General features: G+C 48.5%; 1 protein-coding gene and 1 long non-coding RNA gene across 8 annotated transcripts in view; one reads left to right on the forward strand and one right to left on the reverse strand.

Moving 5' to 3' along the window:
• The window catches only part of TUBGCP5 (tubulin gamma complex component 5), a 105,911-nt gene that overhangs the window by 10,819 nt on the left and 77,044 nt on the right, over window positions 1-18,048 (reverse strand). For 6 of the 7 annotated variants that reach the window (XM_079790391.1, XM_079790393.1, XM_079790392.1 and 3 more), the window contains 8 exons: window positions 17,473-17,671; window positions 16,210-16,398; window positions 14,775-14,957; window positions 5,371-5,455; window positions 5,152-5,272; window positions 4,546-4,715; window positions 2,561-2,686; window positions 1,857-1,945 (listed from right to left, as the gene is read on the reverse strand). In XM_079790391.1, coding sequence (XP_079646517.1) covers window positions 1,857-1,945; window positions 2,561-2,686; window positions 4,546-4,715; window positions 5,152-5,272; window positions 5,371-5,455; window positions 14,775-14,957; window positions 16,210-16,398; window positions 17,473-17,671 — 1,162 coding nt within the window. Of the gene's footprint in view, window positions 1-1,856; window positions 1,946-2,560; window positions 2,687-4,545; window positions 4,758-5,151; window positions 5,273-5,370; window positions 5,456-14,774; window positions 14,958-16,209; window positions 16,399-17,472; window positions 17,672-18,048 lie in introns of all 7 variants that reach the window. The other variant, XM_079790397.1, reaches the window with a different exon arrangement.
• On the forward strand, window positions 5,470-13,135 carry LOC307110892. The gene is made up of 3 exons (XR_013814512.1): window positions 5,470-5,838; window positions 5,875-9,232; window positions 9,297-13,135. It is a non-coding gene; the product is annotated as an uncharacterized lncRNA (long non-coding RNA).

The raw sequence follows: 18,048 nt of genomic DNA on the forward strand, positions 1-18,048 counted from the left end.
TGATGTTTCTGTCTCTTTCTCCCTCTCCTTTTCTGTCTCTGAAATCAATAAAAATATATTAAAGAAAAAAAGACAAAGAGAATCTTAAGGTCAGGAAGAGAGACAGTTACTTATAAGGGGGATCCCAACAGAAACACTACAGGCCTGCACTCCGGACATGTGCCCTTGCTGATTTCTCAACAGAAACACTACAGGCCAGCACTCCGGACATGTGCCCTTGCTGATTTCTCAACAGAAACACTACAGGCCAGAAGGGAACAACATAAAGTATTCAAAGTAATGAAAAGCTGGGATCTGAAACTAATACTACTCTTTTTAAAAAAATTGATTTCAGAAAGGAAGAGAGAGGGAGAAAGAGTTAGAAACATAAACGAGAGAGAATCATTGATTGGCTGCCTCCTGCTGTCCCCTACTGGGGATCGAGCCCACAACCAGGACATGTGCCCTGACCAGGGATTGAACTGTGACCTAGTGGTTCATAGGTTGATGCTCAACCACTGAGTCACACCAGCCAGGCCCAAGAGAAAGGGGGAGAGAGAGGGGAAGAGAGAGAGGTGGGGGGAAGGGAGGGAGGGAGGGAGAGAGAGAGAGAGCGAGAGAGAGAAAGGGAGAGCAAGTGAGTGAACATCGATAAGGTCCCTCTTGTATGCGCCCCCAACCGGGGATCAAACTCGAAATCTTTCGGTGCACGGTATGGTGCCCCAACTGAGCCACCCGGCCAGGGCACCTCTGTTTTTTTCTTATAATCGGCTGGTTGAAGAAATGGAAACTGTTCAATTTTAAGTAAAGCATATGCAGCAGTGTTATTTTTTCTCCACCCCAGTTACATAGAAAGAGAAATATGCTTTACATACTCTGAGATGGCAATAATGAAGCCAGTAAGACTTCCATTTCCATGCCTGCAATCATGGATTTTACTTGCTATCTTAGTTTGCATAGCCAAAGTATTCTGATATAGCCACAGGCCAAGATTTAAAATGGATGAGCACTACAACAACCTCTCATCTCCCAAGTTAAGGACAAGCTGTTATCACAACAACCAGGCAATGGGACTTGCACTTTTCATTTAGGGAAGTAACGGCGGCAGCATTACATTGGGGGTGATCAATTTATGAGGTATACAAATGTCTAACCATTATGCTGTACACCTGAAACTAATATAATGTTGAAGGCCAACTGTAATTGAAAAATAAGAAATTGCAGCATTACATTGATTTTATGAATAAGGCAGAGAAAAACTCACTGCTCAGCTGTACATGTGAGCTCACAGTGAGGACGTGGCAGGGTGCTCAGGCAGGCGACTCCTGGTCCTCACGCCCTTTGCTGGCAGGGCGCTTGCCCTCCATGTGCTGCCGTGAGTCATGAGCACCCCACACATCGAATACAGAATCCTTCTTCTAGGGCTCATCTCAAATACAACTTGGGGCTACAGTGTAGCATGGCTTTTAGAATTTGCTTTAAGATCCATTCAGTGAGAGTGGTGAGTAAGCAGAACTGGTTACAGCTGGCGCCTGCTGAGGCGGAGTGAGGGCGCCTTGGGTCCGTTCTGTCCTTTTCTCTCTACTTCTATGTATGCTTTATGCATCGACAATAAACATTTAACAAACCTACACAACAAAACATGAACGTAATCTAAGGATATTTGTCCTCATTAAAAGACGTCAATTTTTTCTTATTATTTTACTGCTCACAAAAGAATCGCACAGTCCTGATGTTGTCTAGTTTAGGTGAGCAGATTCTTCAATTTTTTCCTTAAATATGTGGTATGTGATGTGTTGCCAAGATGAAAACCAACCCTCAGGATGGAGCCAATGGAAACACTTGCAGCACAGAGGCTCCATAAGCCACATACTTACTGCCACGCCCCAAGGCCGGCCTGCCAGCCATCTGCAAACAGGAGTGCCAAGTTCAACACCTTCATGATGGCTTCCTTCACAAAGCTGACCTGCAGATCAAAGACGGACAGATCACCGTCTTGGTACCTACGTTTGGACACGGACACCAAAGCTTTTACCTCACTCAGTCACCAAGCAAGTCCCTCAGCACCACGGCTGCATGCCGCGCAGGAGAAGGGCGCCTGGCTCGGACCGCGCACGGGGCCCGGCCACACACACACACACACACACACACACACACACACACACACACACACACACGGCGCCCGCAGCACAGGCGGCGGCAGCACAATCCGACCCCTCTCCTGGGACAGTCACTGAAATTCACCATCGAAACGAGGCAAGCATTTCCAATGGCTGTAAGAGGACTTCACCCCCACAGTCACACTAAGGTGGGCGCACTTCCCAAACAGCACTCTTACGTCACATGTGCAGATCAACATTCCCACCTGACTACGCGCAGAGCAGGTGAGGCCGGGCTGGCAACAGAATTCTCACGGTTTCTCTAAATTTGTAACCTCATGTGGTCTGGTCTTTCCTTAAAGAATATTCTACAGAACAGAAACCTAATAACTAGAACATTCCAAAGCCCAGAGGCAACCTCCCTTCCTAGCTTCATTCCCGCCTAGGGGACAATATTACTGGTGATGTCCCGTCTCACGTACCTTTTCTCTCAGCAGACATCGATCATGGATGGTTGACAAATATCTATAGTGAATTTTAATTAACTGATCTAAATCCTTGGCTTCCTCGATTTGATGTTGAAATTCCAACCCTGTACTGTGAAGAATCTTGGAAGAGAAAGATGAAAGTATAATCAGATTTCTTGTTGGAGAACTTGTGTAACCCCACACAAAACTTTCTTTTATTTTATTTAAAAAATATTATTATTGATTTCAGAGAAGAAGGGAAAGGGAGAGAAACATCAGTGATGAGACTCCTAGATCGGCTACCTCCTACACACCCCACATTGGGGATCAAGCCTGCAACCTGGACACATGCCCTTAACTGGAATTGAACCTGGGACCCTTCAGTGTGATACTCTATCCACCGAGCCAAAGTGGCTAGGGATGCACTAATTTTTTTGAAATATAAAAATTAAAAAATTTATCGGTAAATTGAACAAGTTTTTCTAAGTTCCATTGTCTATATAGAGGTGGGCAAAGTAAGTTTACAGTTGTAATACAAAGAAATGCTATAATAATTAATCAATAATACAGGAATAAACTGCTTCCTGTACTCAAACTGCTCACCTGATCCTCCGGCCGCTTCCTCCGCACGGAGGCTGAGGCCAGCGCTCGGAAGGCCGCGCTGCAGGCCAGGAGGCAGAGCGCAGCAGGTCTGACACGGAGGCGGGAGGACTCACTTCCCCAGAGTGGGTTCAGAACCAGAGAGAGTGTGACTAGAAGTGTTTTTGGCAACCACCTGAAACTCCCAGCGAGTCCTGCCCTCCAGTAACACAGCCCTCATTCACACAGCTGAGCGCCTCACTCAGCACTTCCCCTTGAGCTGCCTCTAAGATGTGTAAGAAACACTTGCACTGTAACTAAGTTTCTTGTTCTGAAGAAAAGAAAAGAGGATGTGATCTGGTGGTTTCTTCCTCCTGACACTCCACACTGGCCTGACAGCTTCTGGCTGCTATCCAAAGGTGAAGCGGTTTCCAGGGGCCACTGTCAACACTGTCAAGTTCAGAGGCTCCCACAGCAGGTAGGAGGCAACTCCCAAAGAGGGCGCTGGCTGTGCCCGTCCTGGGGGACAGGAGGGCTGACGGGATACACGTCTCAAAAACAGCCCCTCCCTACCCCACTGCCACAGTTTCATGACCAAAGTTTTTCTAGGGGCTATTTTCACATTTACAGTCTAGGAGTACGTGGGGGCTCCTCTGGGTGTATGACTGTTGGAAGGAATCTTACCTAATAATAAGACAAACATGTAAATTGACTGTACCTCGGTTATGCCCACAGCTAATCAGAATGAGTATGCAAATTAGAAGGGCAAAGATGGCGTCTGCCCAGCTGCTCCAGGCACGGAGTGTCCAGGCCGGGCAGGACACCTGCTATGAGAGGGAGGGCGGGGGGCGGAGGGATCTACAGGAGCGGAGTGCCGCAGCAAACACAAGACTGCAGACTCCAGCTGGAGTCTGCAGCGAAGAAGGCAGACTCTGGCCGGAGTCTGCAGCGAAGAAGGCAGACTCCAGCCGGAGCAAAGGCCTGGGTCCCGGGTGCCGGAGGAAAACTGGTGCTGGAAGCCAAGGGAAGGAAGGCCTATTGCACACATCTCTTCGTGCAACGGGCCTCTAGTCCTATGTAATAAAAGGGTAATATGAAAATTGACTGAACGGCGGAAAGACTGGTTGCTATTGACACACACTGACCACCAGGGGGCAGATGCTCAACGCAGGAGTTACCCCCTGGTGGTCAGTGCACTCCTCAGCCACAAGCTGGGCTGATGGCTGAGGAGTGCAGCAGCCTGCCTCCATGGCAGTGCTAAGGATGTTCAACTGTGGGGAGCGGGCCTAAGCCATCAGTCGGACACCCCCTGAGGGCTCCCAGACTGTGAAAGAGTGCAGACCGGGCTGAGAGACCCCCTCCCCCGCCTGTGCACAAATGTCGTGCAGCAGGCCTGTAGTTCTCTATAAACAGATACGAACCCTGGTCATGATGTAGTTGTGTAAGCTGTTTACAAAGTGCATAAGCTTCACGCGCAAGAGGAACATGCGATGAATCTGCTGCCTCACTGGTTTCTTCTGTGGTCCAAACTGGGCAGCCATTTCCTGTCCACACAAAAGCCCGTCCTGCAGTGGTGGCTGTCCAGCTAGTTCTGTAAAGGATTCAAAGAGCAGTGTGGGGGACGAGCTCCACTCTGAGCTGACCCTCCTGCTCAGGGCAGGTCCTTGGCCCGTGGTTACCATGTGCACGGCAGGGACCCCCCTCAGAGTCTCTGGAAGTTAAGCTCTGAGAAGTTTCCCTATCATCTGGATGATTGCTGTTATCAAAAATGCACATGCAAAGTCCCATGAACTTGTCATTAGAATTTTCACATTACCTAAGATGAGCTATTATTCTGGCTAAATTCCAAATCAAATTGTTGTATTTCAGGTTAACTGTATATATGTCTGGTATTTCATTCAGGGACATTAATTCTGACATCTGTAAAAATGCTGCTATGAATACATATCATTTTGGTACTTGTATATACCAACCTCTTTTCAGGGCTAAAATTAAATGACAATTTATCTGCTGAAAACAAATCTTACCACCAAATAGTAAAACATCCAGACTGTATTTTGCCCATTTTATTTGCAGTAAGAGAAGGAACACCTGATTATAAATTTTTTGACATTCTGAACTTATAACAATGTCCACAGGCCATGGGACCTGTGAAAACAAGAACAGGAAATCAGGACAGAAAGTGTTCCGATGAGGCGCACTCTCATGAACAGAAAGCAATGTTCTCACAAGAGGGCCAGCACTACCTTATAGCTCAGAGTCAGGCCGTCTAAAATGTGAACGGGGAGTTTCTTCTTAGTTGTGTCCACATTTTCAAAAGATATAGACAGACTAGATAAAAGAAATTTAGTTTTAGTTTGTGAAAATATTATGCTCATATAAAAATGCTCTTTAAGAAAACCCTTATCACTTTAACACTTATTTTATTTACATTGTATTCCAAAAAAAGACACAATATTTCATAAAAGGAGTGCAAATATTCCAAGAAAGGGATATTTTCTGACATATATTCCAGAATAGGAATTTGGCTTTGGAAATAAGAGGGCAAAGTTTTCAAATACTGGGTTTAGCTATAAAAGAGAAGAGACACTTCACAGTGGCAGTAGGTTAGTTAGGAAGAGACGAAGGCAGGGTGCTTAATTCTGAAAAAATGCAGGCAACGGGCTCAGAAGCAAACCTCTGCTCACCCTGAGTGTGTGCGCGCGTGTGTGTGTGTGTGTGTGTGTGTGTGTGAAGTGGGGTCTGCCCAGCTGCTCCAGGCACGGAGTGTCCAGCTAAAGCACGGTGTCATGCTCATTTTCTCCACTCGTCCCTAACACTGGTTCGAATGTGGCTTTCGAGTTGCAGCAAGAACCACTCCTTCCCCAGAGAAGTCCCACACATCTGTCCCGAGGACACAGGGAGGGGCCTGCGTGTGAGGGTGCAGGTGCTGCTGGCTTACACAGTAACTGGTGGCTTGTGGGGTCAAGTGGAAGGGGAGAAGCTAAGAGCTGTCAGGAGGCATCAGAGAGGAGCTTTCAGATGAGCAGCACTGAAGACACAGGGATATGTGACATCTGAGCAGTCAAAGGTGTTGGCTGTGCAGGCTCTTGGGCCAAACCACTGATTTCCAGGTCATCAGGGGTCGAAGAAGCCATCAGTAGGGAAGGGACTTGCCCAGGAACGAGTGCTGAGGGAGGAGGGCAAGGGGTCTCCGGGGGGCTGGGGAGGAGTGCAAGGTGGGGAACCGCCTTGGCCTTGATGCTGAGCTCAGGAGATTCTCCCTGGGACTCCGGAAGCCTGAGGGGCAGACAGACGTGCAGAGCGCATGGAAGACATGGCAGGAGGGGTGGGCGGCGCCTGGCCCTGAGGTAACCTATGGATGAATGCAATCTCAGAAAAAGAAAAAATGCCCTGGCCGGTGTGGCTCAGTGGATAGAGCATCGGCTTGCACACTGAAGGGTCCCAGGTTTGATTCCGGTCAAGGGCACATGCCCAGGTTGCAGGCTCCCCAGTAGGGGGTGTGCAGGAGGCAGCCAATCAATGATTCTCTCTCATCATTGATGTTTCTCCCTCTCCCTTCCTCTCTGAAATCAATTAAAAAAAATGGCATCTAGCCCTGACCGGTTTGGCTCAGTGGATAGAGCGTCGGCCTTTGGACTGAAGGGTCCCAGGTTCGATTCCAGTCAAGGGCATGTACATTGGTTGCGGGCACATCCCCAGTGGGGGGTGTGCAAGAGGCAACTGATCGATGTTTCTAACTCTCTATGCCTCTCCCTTCCTCTCTGTAAAAAATCAATAAAATATATTTAAAAAAGAAATGGCATCTAGGTTTATGTTTTTGTAGAGCCAGACACTTGAAGATAAAGTGCATTTAGAAAAATAAATAAGCAAGAATAGCCAGGAAAACCCTATTAAAACAAAATGCAACGGGCACACAAATAAAAAGAACAATGAAATAGAATGAAAAATCTAGAAAGAGGCCCAAATACATATGAAAATTTAAAGATATAGGGGTATCTTACCTAATAATAGACAAATATGTAAATTGACCGTACCTTCGCTATGCCCACAGCCAATCAGAGTGAGTGAGTATGCAAATTAACTCACCAAAGATGGCGGTTAATTTGCATATGAAGGCAGAGCGGGCATCACCATAGCCTGCTTCCGGGGTATGGGTCCATGGGGCGGAGGAGGCCCTGTGGGCAGCGCCAGACACCTCCCACAAGGTACCAGGCCATGGCCTGGGAGGCGGTGGGGTGGGCAGCGCCAGACAGCACAGGAGGGGGTCCGGGTCCATTACAGGCCCCAGGAGGGGCAGCGCCTGCCAAGCCGCTCCCCGGGGGTCCCTGGGAAGATCGCCACCCTGGGGAGGTGAAGCCGGACCCGCCAAGCCGCTCCCGGGGGTCCCTGGGAAAATCGCGGCCCAGGGGAGGTGAGGCAGGACCACCAAGCCGCTCCCGGGGGTCCCTGGGAAGATCGCTGCCCCGGGGAGGTGAGGCCAGACCCGCCAAGCCGCTCCCGGGGGTCCCTGGGAAGATTGCTGCCCCGGGGAGGTGAGGCCAGACCCGCCAAGCCGCTCCCGGGGGTCCCTGGGAAGATCGCTGCCCAGGGGAGGCAAGGCCGGACCCTAGCCGCTCTGGGGGTCCCTGGGCACATTGCAGGCATGGGGTTGCTGAGACCCAGACCAGGCCTCTGGCCACAGATTCATAGCTTCATGGAGACCGAGGGCAGGGATCTGCCTCATCTGCAGAGAGACAGAGGTTCTGCAGTGGCTCCAAGACGTGGGTGGGCTCAGCCAGGGATCAAGGGGCATGGAAGGACTCCCAAGCAGAGGGGCAAGGACCCTGCCCCTGAGGCAGGGGTTGAGGGGTGGTGCCACCTCAGTGGAGGGGTGCTGTACTGCAGGGTACTGGACTGACTGATGTGATTCAGAGAAGCTCCCAGTGCTAATGGGCCTCGCTCAGGCGGCCTTCACACTTCAGAGGCAGTGACTCCTGCTCCTGCCTTGACCCAAAAGCAAGCCCGCGGTGCCCTGCCCCATGGCAGAGCATGCCTAGGCAGTGAGTGGGAAGCCTTCCACCTGCTCCGGAGAAGCGGGGGCAGTAAAGAATGGGGGACAGGGGACGGGGAGAGGAAAGAATGTGGAGCATCCGCAATGAAGAGGTGCTCGAGAAAGAGGCTTGGAAGCCTGACTGGAAGGTTTGTTCTGTTTGCCGGGCGGCTGCCCCTTAGGAAGCGCAAAGAGCATGGCTCTGAGGGCTTCCTGTGTGCTGAGTCAAGTTCCACAGCCAACTGGAATTGGCCTCAGTTTCCTGGTCTGTAAAATGGATTAAGCGTGTCCCAGTGCCTTCACTGAGCTTTGATGGCCAATTGAGATACTATATAAAGAAAATGAGGGAAGAAGTGAGAAAGAAAAGGAAGGACGAGCAACACAAAAGAAAGACTGAAAGGAACGTGTAAACCCATTGTCACTTAAATAGGGAATATAGTCAATAGTGTTGTAATGATGGTATGATGCCAGGTGGGTACTAGAAATATCGGGGAACACTTTGTAAAGTATATGATTGTCTAACCACTATTCTGTAACTAATGTAAAACCTGAAACCAATACAAAATAATATTGAATGTAAAGAAATGAAAATTGGAGTGAAATTTTTATAAATTTCAAAGTTTAAATAAAAGCTGTAAAGGAAGGAAGGGGAGAATAAAAATAGTGTTTTTCATTTTACCACTTCATTAAAAAGACAGTTGTCTTTATATGGTGCTTTTATACTTTTCTAAGTCATTATCTCATTTTAATTTCTGGGCAACTTAAAGACAAGATAATTATTCCCTCCACTATTCAAAGAAAGAAAATCTTGGTGTCTGGTCCTAATGATTCAATTATCAAGCCCTTATTGTAAAGCAGGGTTAGTAAAATTTTCTGTGCAGGGTCATATCTATACTAATAAAAGCCTTGGGGATGATCAGGCCAGCAGGGGAGGGTATTTGGGGACAATCAGGCCCACAGAGGAGCAGTTAGGTGTCAATCAGGCCAGCAAGGGAGCAGTTAGGGGACAATCAGGCAGGCAGGTGAACGGTTAGGAGCCAGGGGTCCCGGATTGTGAGAGGGATGTCCAACTGCAGGTTTAGGCTCGGTTTCGGGCCTAAACCTGCAGTTGGACATCCCCCGAGGGGTCCCATATTGGAGAGGGTGCAGGCTAGGCTGAGGGACACCCTCCCCAGTGCACGAATTTCGTGCACCGGGCCTCTAGTCTTAAATAAATGAGGGAAAGATATATTTCGTTTTTTTTGTGTGTTTTTTAAGTGATGAGAACCAACCAGTCATTTGGAAAAAGATTAAGCTGGATCTATTTCTCCTATTTAGCCAGATAAATTCCAAATGAATCAATATATAAATGTAAAAAATCAATTCAAACATTGGAACAGGGTGAATTTAAATATAACTGGAAGGGAGTAAAACCTTCTTAACTATGACTCAAAATCCAGGGGTAATAAGAGAAAGACTGTTACATTATAAAACTGAAAAAAAATCTGCATGACTATACGCAACAAAAATGATTATATGACAAGCAGAACAAAAAGACCAATGTCAAAGTGGGAGACCAAACTCAAGAGCTCCTAAACGTAGAAAAAGATGATAAAGACCGACAACCTGATGCTGATAGAAATCGTGTCCAAGACATGAACAGCTGTTCTAAGAGAAACGCAAAAACAAACATTTGGAAAGATGACAAAGCTCACTCATATTTAAAAAAATGTGAATTAAAACTACACTGAGATACCATTTCTCACCGTCAGATGGCAAAAATCCAAGTTTGACAACACATTGTGGGGGCAAAGCTGTGGGCAAAGCCACTCTGCGCACTGCTGGGAACAGAGGGGATACAGCCTGTGGGAGGAGGGTCCCGGGATTCAGAGGGGATACAGCCTGTGGGAGGAGGGTCCCGGGATTCAGAGGGGATTCAGCCTGTGGGAGGAGGGTCCCGGGATTCAGAGGGGATACAGCCTGTGGGAGGAGGGTCCCGGGATTCAGAGGGGATTCAGCCTGTGGGAGGAGGGTCCCGGGATTCAGAGGGGATACAGCCTGTGAGAGGAGGGTCCCGGGATTCAGAGGGGATTCAGCCTGTGAGAGGAGGATCCCGGGAATCAGAGGGGATTCAGCCTGTGGGAGGAGGGTCCCGGGATTCAGAGGGGATACAGCCTGTGAGAGGAGGGTCCCGGGATTCAGAGGGGATTCAGCCTGTGAGAGGAGGATCCCGGGAATCAGAGGGGATTCAGCCTGTGGGAGGAGGGTCCTGGGAATCAGAGGGGATTCAGCCTGTGGGAGGAGGGTCCCGGGATTCAGAGGGGATTCAGCCTGTGGGAGGAGGGTCCCGGGATTCAGAGGGGATTCAGCCTGTGAGAGGAGGGTCTGGTGGGACCCAGCACTGCTGGGAATAGAGGGGATACAGCCTGTGAGAGGAGGGTCTGGTGGGACCCAGCACTGCTGGGAATAGAGGGGATACAGTCTGTGAGAGGAGGGTCTGGTGGGACCCAGCACTGCTGGGAATAGAGGGGATACAGCCTGTGGGAGGAGGGTCCCGGGATTCAGAGGGGATTCAGCCTGTGGGAGGAGGGTCCCGGGAATCAGAGGGGATTCAGCCTGTGGGAGGAGGGTCTGGTGGGACCCAGCAGAATCACACACACGTTTACTCTTCGCTGCAATCCCATTCTAGAAAGCTACTTCCGAGTCACACTGAGGTGAACTGTGCAAGGCCAGCCCCGCACACGCACAGCGAGAATCAGAACCGGTGGCCCCTATGGCGCAGGAGCTGACGGACACGAGAAACCAGAAATCAGTCGCTGGGAAAGGACGCCCTGCCGAGCAGGTGTGGAGGGTGTGGACTGTGCTGCCTTTCATGTAACATGCAAAGAGGAAAAGGAACACATACACACGTTTTTGGTCCAAAAAGTAAACATAACAAGGATAAAACAAAATCTAATAAAAATGATTACCTACAAGGAAGGTAAAACAGAAGCCAGGTGTCCCTAAAAGTACCTTTGTACCAGTGGTTTCAATTTAAGAACGCACAGCTGTTTTACCTAATTCAAAAACAAAATGGAACGGCCCTGGCTGGTGCTGCTCAATGGTTAGAGTGCCGGCATACACACCAAAGGGTCACCGGTTTGATTCCCAGCGAAGGGCACATACCTGTGTTGCAGGTTTGATTCCCGGCCCTGGTCGGGGAGCATGTGGGAGGCAACCAATTGATGTGTCTCTACATGAATGTTTCTTTCTCTCTCTCCCCCCCTACCTTTCTCCCTCCTTTCCACTCGCTCTAAAAATCAATGAAAAAAATATCCTTAGCCGAAACCGGTTTGGCTCAATGGATAGAGCGTCGGTCTGCGGACTGAAAGGTCCCAGGTTCGATTCCGGTCAAGGGCATGTACATTGGCTGCGGGCACATCCCTGGTAGGGGGTGTGCAGGAGGCAGCTGGTCGATGATTCTCTCTCATCGATGTTTCTAGCTCTCTATCCCTCTCCCTTCCTCTCTGTAAAAAATCAATAAAATATATTAAAAAATATATATCCTTGGGTGAGAATTAACAAAAACAAAAAACAAAAAAAGGAACTAAGGTGGGAGGAAGCAATTCTTGGAAGTAGAAATACACTGTAACCCTTTGTCAATGCTGGTCTAATCACAGGAAGAGCTATTCCAATTGACCTTGGAATGCAGATGACCGGAAGTACAAGAAAACAATCCCAAGCATGTTTTGGGGGGCTTGTTGTTACTTTGGAACTATTACTGTTTATTATAGAACAGAACCAAGGCCTGTTACCGTAATGTGTTAGTGACATTCAAAGGAAGATAAAAATGAGATCTGTCATCTTGAACACACACTGAAAATACCGGTAAGAGCTGCTCTCTCTTTCTACGTGTCTCCCAGCTCTGTCCGCACCGAGCCCAGAAGTGGTGACCGCCCAGGGCCGGCGGATGTGCTCCAGCCCCAGCTGAGACTCCGAAGCCTCCCAACAGCCGAGCGCTGAGAGGCACTGGGTCTGGGCAGGGCGAGCGCAGGACGAGCCTGGACAGGCTGAGCAGCAAGCAGAGACGGACTGCAGCCTGGCCAGTGGGGCTCAGCTGGCTGGGCGGCTCCCCATACCAGGGCACAGGCCCGGGGTGGAGCTCGACCCCCGTAGGGGGTGTGCAGGGTCAATGTTTCGCTCTAACATTGATGTTTCTCTCTTCTTCTTCCTTCCTGTCTAAAAATATTTAAAAAAATGAATGTCATAGATGAAAACTTATAAAAAACTAGAGGCCTGGTGCACAAAATTTGTGCACTTATGGGGCCCTGCTCCCCAACCCTCCAATATTCATGTATTTTTGTATATGTGTGTATGTATGCACTGTTGGTTTTTTTGTTAATCCTCACCTAAGGACATTTTTCATAGATTTTTAGAGTAGAAGGGAAGGAGAGAGACAGAGAGAGAAACATGGATGTGAGAAAGACATATCAATTGGTTGCCTCCTGCACATGCCCTGACCAGATCAGGCCGAAATAGCGCTGCCAACAGGGCCGACTGCTGGCAGCCCACTGGGGCTCAGATGTTGAGCATATGGCAATTTTCTGTTTCTGCTTCCACATCTGGTAGAGGTCCCGCTTGTAGGAGCTGCTGATGTAGCGACCACTTTCTGTCTTGATCTTCTTGTCCTCTTGTCCTGACTGTCCCACAAACCGCTTCTTCTTCCAGTCCCACTTGAGCTGCTGCCGGCCCCTGGTCAGGTTCTGGGCCTCGCCCCCCATCAGGTCCAGGACAGCACCAGCCACCTGATGCTCAAAGGCACCTCTGGTCCCCACCAACGCTTAGGACCCATTCACTGTCGAAATCTTTGGGCTGATAGGGGACATAGAAATCCTGGTCCAGCTGCCGGGCCTCCTCCTTCCACCTCTTGGCTCCCCGTTCAGGTCCTGGCTGTTGCCGTTTTCGGCCCACAACCTCTATGAGACATCCTCCATGCTCTCTCCCGCCACCTGCTCCTCCTCCTCCTCCTCCTCCTCCTCCTCCTCTTTCCCAGGCTGCTCCGCCTGCCACACTGGCAGCTCAGGGCTGGACCAGCCAGGCCCTCCTGCCGCTCCTGCCGGAAGCTGGCGATGGCCTTGAAGTCCTTCTGCCGCGTGGCCCACATCACCTGGCTGCTCAGGTCCCGGCTGGAGGCGTTGATCTCAAAGATGGTTGCCTGTGAGCGGTACTGCTTGATGCTGTCCCACCAGCCTCAGCTGCTGCAGCTCCTCCTCCTCGAAGCTCAAGCTGAAGAGGGGTTGTAGGCCCAGCCCCGCAAGGTCCAGCTCCTTGGCCTGCTTAATGGACTCTGGCAAGTACACCGGCTCCCCGCTTTTTGGCCTTGGAGCCGGAGCGGACACCCCTCCCCACTTTAGATGGCAGGGCAGCCGGGTATCCGCTCCGTCTCCCCGCTTTCGATGGCAGGGGAGCCGGGTATCCGCAGCCACCCTTAGCGGCCACTGATCCGGTGTTTGAGAGGGTGGGGGGCGGGGTGGGACTTGCGAGTCCCGGCCCCGTGCCTCTCAACAGCCGGATCTGCGATGGCGCGGGGGAGGGGGGGAGGGGGGGGCGGGACTCGCGAGTCCCCCGCCCTGCGCCTCTCAATGACCGGCCGCCGATGGGGCTGCTGAGAGGCGCGGGGCAAGCACTCAGGCGGCCCGGTCATTGAGAGGCGCGGGGGCGGGACTCGGGAGTCCTGCGCCCTGCGCCTCTCAATGACCGGATAGGCCCCCCCGAGTCCCGCCCCCAAGCCTCCGCTGCCCAATCGTGGGCGTAGCGGAGTGATGGTTATTTGCATCTTACCCTATTATTAGGTAAGATAGCAAAATTCATGGGTTTCTACTGATATTGAAAAACATAAACTTCTCTGGCCCCTCTGGGATGCTGGGCACTAATTTCTCATCTGGGAAAGAACTGAGCGGTTATCCTGCTTTTACTAACTACATTACTGATAAAATTCTGTTTTTATGGAAGAATCAAAGGTAATAAGAGAATGAAATAAAAACAAAAGGAATTATTCCATCTACTACCAGCAATAGATGGTCAGTAACCAGCATGGCTGTGAAAAAAATAATGCCTTAAAAGTGACGCGTAGCCCACGTTAACCATTAGCGTTATTTATTTCAAAGGGGAGTGAGGAAGGGACTGAGCACGATGGGGTGGGTGGGATCCCTGTGCTACGAAGACTTGGCGGCACTGACCCCCAGACCTGGCCCAGCTGCTCTGCAGGAAGGAAGAGCTGAAACATACAACTCTGCATCTCCTTCTCACTCCTGAGCCGGGCTGCCTGTGACTGGGTCTGAGCAGCATGTGGCAGGAGTGAGGGCCCACGAGGCCGGAGCTCCCACAGACCCCCTGACTGTCACGGAGGAGGCCAGGGCAGCCGCTGGAGGGACAGCCACTCGGCACAGCCTGACAGCCGAACAGCCCATCTTGTCATCCCCGTTTGTTTAGTGGGCAAGTCACTTAGCTTCCTGCTGCCTTGGTTTTGTAAAATAACAGTAGCAAAATCCATAGGCTTAGTGTGAAGATTAAATAACATACACAAAAGTTCACAGAAGGGTGCATGGCACGTGGTTTACTTGGTAACACTGAAAATGAAAGGTGCCGCCCATACTTTACCGTGAACTGTCTTCAGGATAACGCTGTCCTACTGCTTCTTGGAGCTGGACGTTAAGAAAAGACACGTTTTGCCAGGTTTCCTTTTCTCTTATTTTGTCAAAAATTGATGTGTAGAAGTCATACATGGTATCTCCACCCTCCATTAAAAAAAAATTCCTCATGGCCTGCAAGTACTCCACCAACCTGAATGGAGAGAAAATAAGCAACTTGAGCCAGGATTCTCCATCAGAAACAGGTTTGTACGCTACCATTTCCAGTGAAACAGGTTTACATCCCACAATGACTAAAATGAGAAACACTAACACTTCTTAAATACATTGTTAATACTAAAAATAGCATGTGCTTTATTTTAATGATCAGAAAGTTATTTTTCCATCACGTAGAACACTCGGCAGTCACAAAAGTGTAATAAAAAATAGTGAATCCAGCCCTGGCTGGTGTGGCATCATCCCATACACTGAAAGAATGCAGGTTTGATCGCCAGTTGGGGCACATACAGGAGGCAACCAATCAATGTTTCTCTCTCTTTCTGTCTTTCTCTCTCCCTCCCTCATCTTCTAAAAAATCAATGAAAACATATCCTTGGGTGAGGATTAAAAAAAAAAAAAAAAAAAAGTGAATCCAAATCCTACTATTCATAGTGAATTCCCACTGTTAATATTTGGGGTGTTTCTTCCCAGTCTTTTTTCTGTGCATTAAAAAAATATAGTCCTCATTCTATAACACCAGAGGCCCGATGCACGAAATTCGTGCAAGAGGAGGCCCTCGCAGCCCCGGTTTCGTCCAGAAGGTGGTCCAGACATTTTGCTGTTTGGCCATTTGGTTGATTTGCATATTACGCTTTTATTATTATAGATATCCTGCTTTTTAAGTTTTAAGAACAAAATATGTTATTTAATACTCTGTATAAACATTATTTGTATGAACTTTACAAAATTCACACATGATATGAATATGGCATATTTATAGATATGCCATAATTTAAAGAACTGGTAATTTCATGTTTTTCACTCTGATAGCAAATTTTGTGATGGGCATTTTGTGCAACAAACTTTATCTGTCTTTCTTTTGGGATAGCATCTCAGAAACAAAAAATTAAGTTTCACAACATGGTTAAGAAAACATTAATGGTTAATTGATTCTTTCAAAAGAAAATTGTTTACTGCATAATTATTTCCAACTCTAATAGAACTTAACTTGAAATACAGGTTTTAAAATAGCCTCAACTGTTCTTTTTTTTTTTTTTAAATTACTTTATTGATTAAGGTATCACATATTTGTCATCAACCCCCTCCCCCCCGTTCCCTTCCCAACCCCCCCCCACATACAGGCCCCCCTCCCCCTGTTGTCCGTGATCACTGGTTAGGCGCATATGCATCAACTGTTCTTAAGTACAATAAACTACAGACTACTTCCGAACTGAACTCCTTCATACCTGTAATCTGTTTTCAGCGTTTGCATGAGGTCTCCACAGCAATCTAGATACTGCTTGTCAATATGGGGGTAGAGGCAAGATCTCAGCGTTAACTCAAACGTCTGGCACGTCACAGATTCCGAAGATCTAGCCATACACACCTCTCCACCAGCAAACTTCTCGTGAAAGTCACTCTGTTCCAAATACAACCTTTATACACACACAAAAATGAGCCTTCTTTTTAAGAGCTGCTGTCAACAGAATTCTCTTATTCCAGAGTACCATTTTAACTGTTAAGTCTTTAAATCACCAACTATTATAGAAAGAGAAAATCTTTTTCCTCAAAATATACTTTGAGTGGCCCTAGCTGGTAGCTCAATGGTTAGAGCGTGGGCCCATGGACTGAAGAGTTGAGGTTCGATTCCAGTCAAAGGCACGTGCCTCAGTTGTGGGCTCGATACCCGGCCCTGATCCAGACTTGTGCGGGAGGCAACCAATGTGTCTTCCTCACATGCATGTTTTTCTCTCTCTCCCCCTCCCTTCCACTCTCTCTCTCCAAAAAAAAAGAAAAAATCAACGGAAAAAATATCCTCGGGTGAGGATAAACAAAACAAAGTGAAATGCTTTGGGTGGATCAGTTTTCATAGTCACTTTTGTCTTTAGGATCAAGTATGTGCAGCCATTTGGCTGCTGGTAGTGAGTGACGGCCATCAGATGATGAGGGGCACTGTGTTGGTTTAATACCTAAATGCTTCAAAGGGTCAGGGTGCATTCTGCACATAAGGAAGGCCTGACTCAATAGGTCTGATGTCCGTCCATAACCCATACTTAAAAAAAAAATTAATTTAATTCTCACCCGAGGACATGCATAGTGGAAGGGAGTGGGAGGGAAACACTGATGTGAGAGAAACATCAATGGGTTGCCTTCCTAACATGCCCTGACTGGGAATCGAACCAGCACCCTCTCTGTGCACAGTACGATGCTCAATCAACTGAGCCACCCGCCAGGGAGAGCCCCGACGCTTTAGAGCTTCTCCGGTTCCAGTGGCAGCACTCCCTTCGGCCCAGGGCACGTGAGAATCTGTGGACTTGCACCAACATGGAGGCCAAATAAGACACCTGAAATAAGTGAACACAGTATCCTGCATTCCATTCATGAGGTAGGAGAGGCTACAAAGTTTTTATTTTTAAGGCGGGAAAGCCCCACCTGGCCGAAATAAACATTACTGAATACTGCACCGATTCTGCTGCTTCTACCATCGAAGATACTGCAGTGGATTTCACCTGGCAAAGTTGACTGCCAGCAGGGGGTCGTGAGCATCGTCCAGCTCCAGGTGTCTCTCCGCAATGGACTGCATCCTAATGAGGGTCCCTCGGGCTGCCTGCTGCTTGGTGAGGGGCTGTGTACGCGCTTCTTCTCCATGTCGAAGGCGTGACTGCACAGATTCCAGAAAGAGGCTATACAAGCCTTTTCTTCCTGCATCTAAAACAACGAAATATGTCAAGTTACTTAATGTTATTAGCCATGTTCTAGTAAATAATATTAAGTAGCATTCAGAATTATTATGTAATTTTATCTAAATATAGCCTGGTATTTTTCCTTTGGATTATGAGGGTCTACTCCTGTTTCGTTACCTTTAAAATACAGTGCCACTAAACATTTTTACATCCTGTCAGACAACTGCAAAATTCATGGTGAAACATTAAAGTGTAACCTAATTTTTTTCTGAACAAGGTAATAACCCTAAGCAGGATGCCTGATAGTTAAGTTACCATGATACCATACAGCACTTTGATAATAACACTAAGGGAAGTCTTAATTTCACTGGAAAAAACACTTCTAACAGTGACCCTGAAAAG

This window comes from Cnephaeus nilssonii (assembly GCF_951640355.1).
Source record: "Cnephaeus nilssonii genome assembly, chromosome: 14".
NCBI lineage: Eukaryota > Metazoa > Chordata > Mammalia > Chiroptera > Vespertilionidae > Cnephaeus > Cnephaeus nilssonii.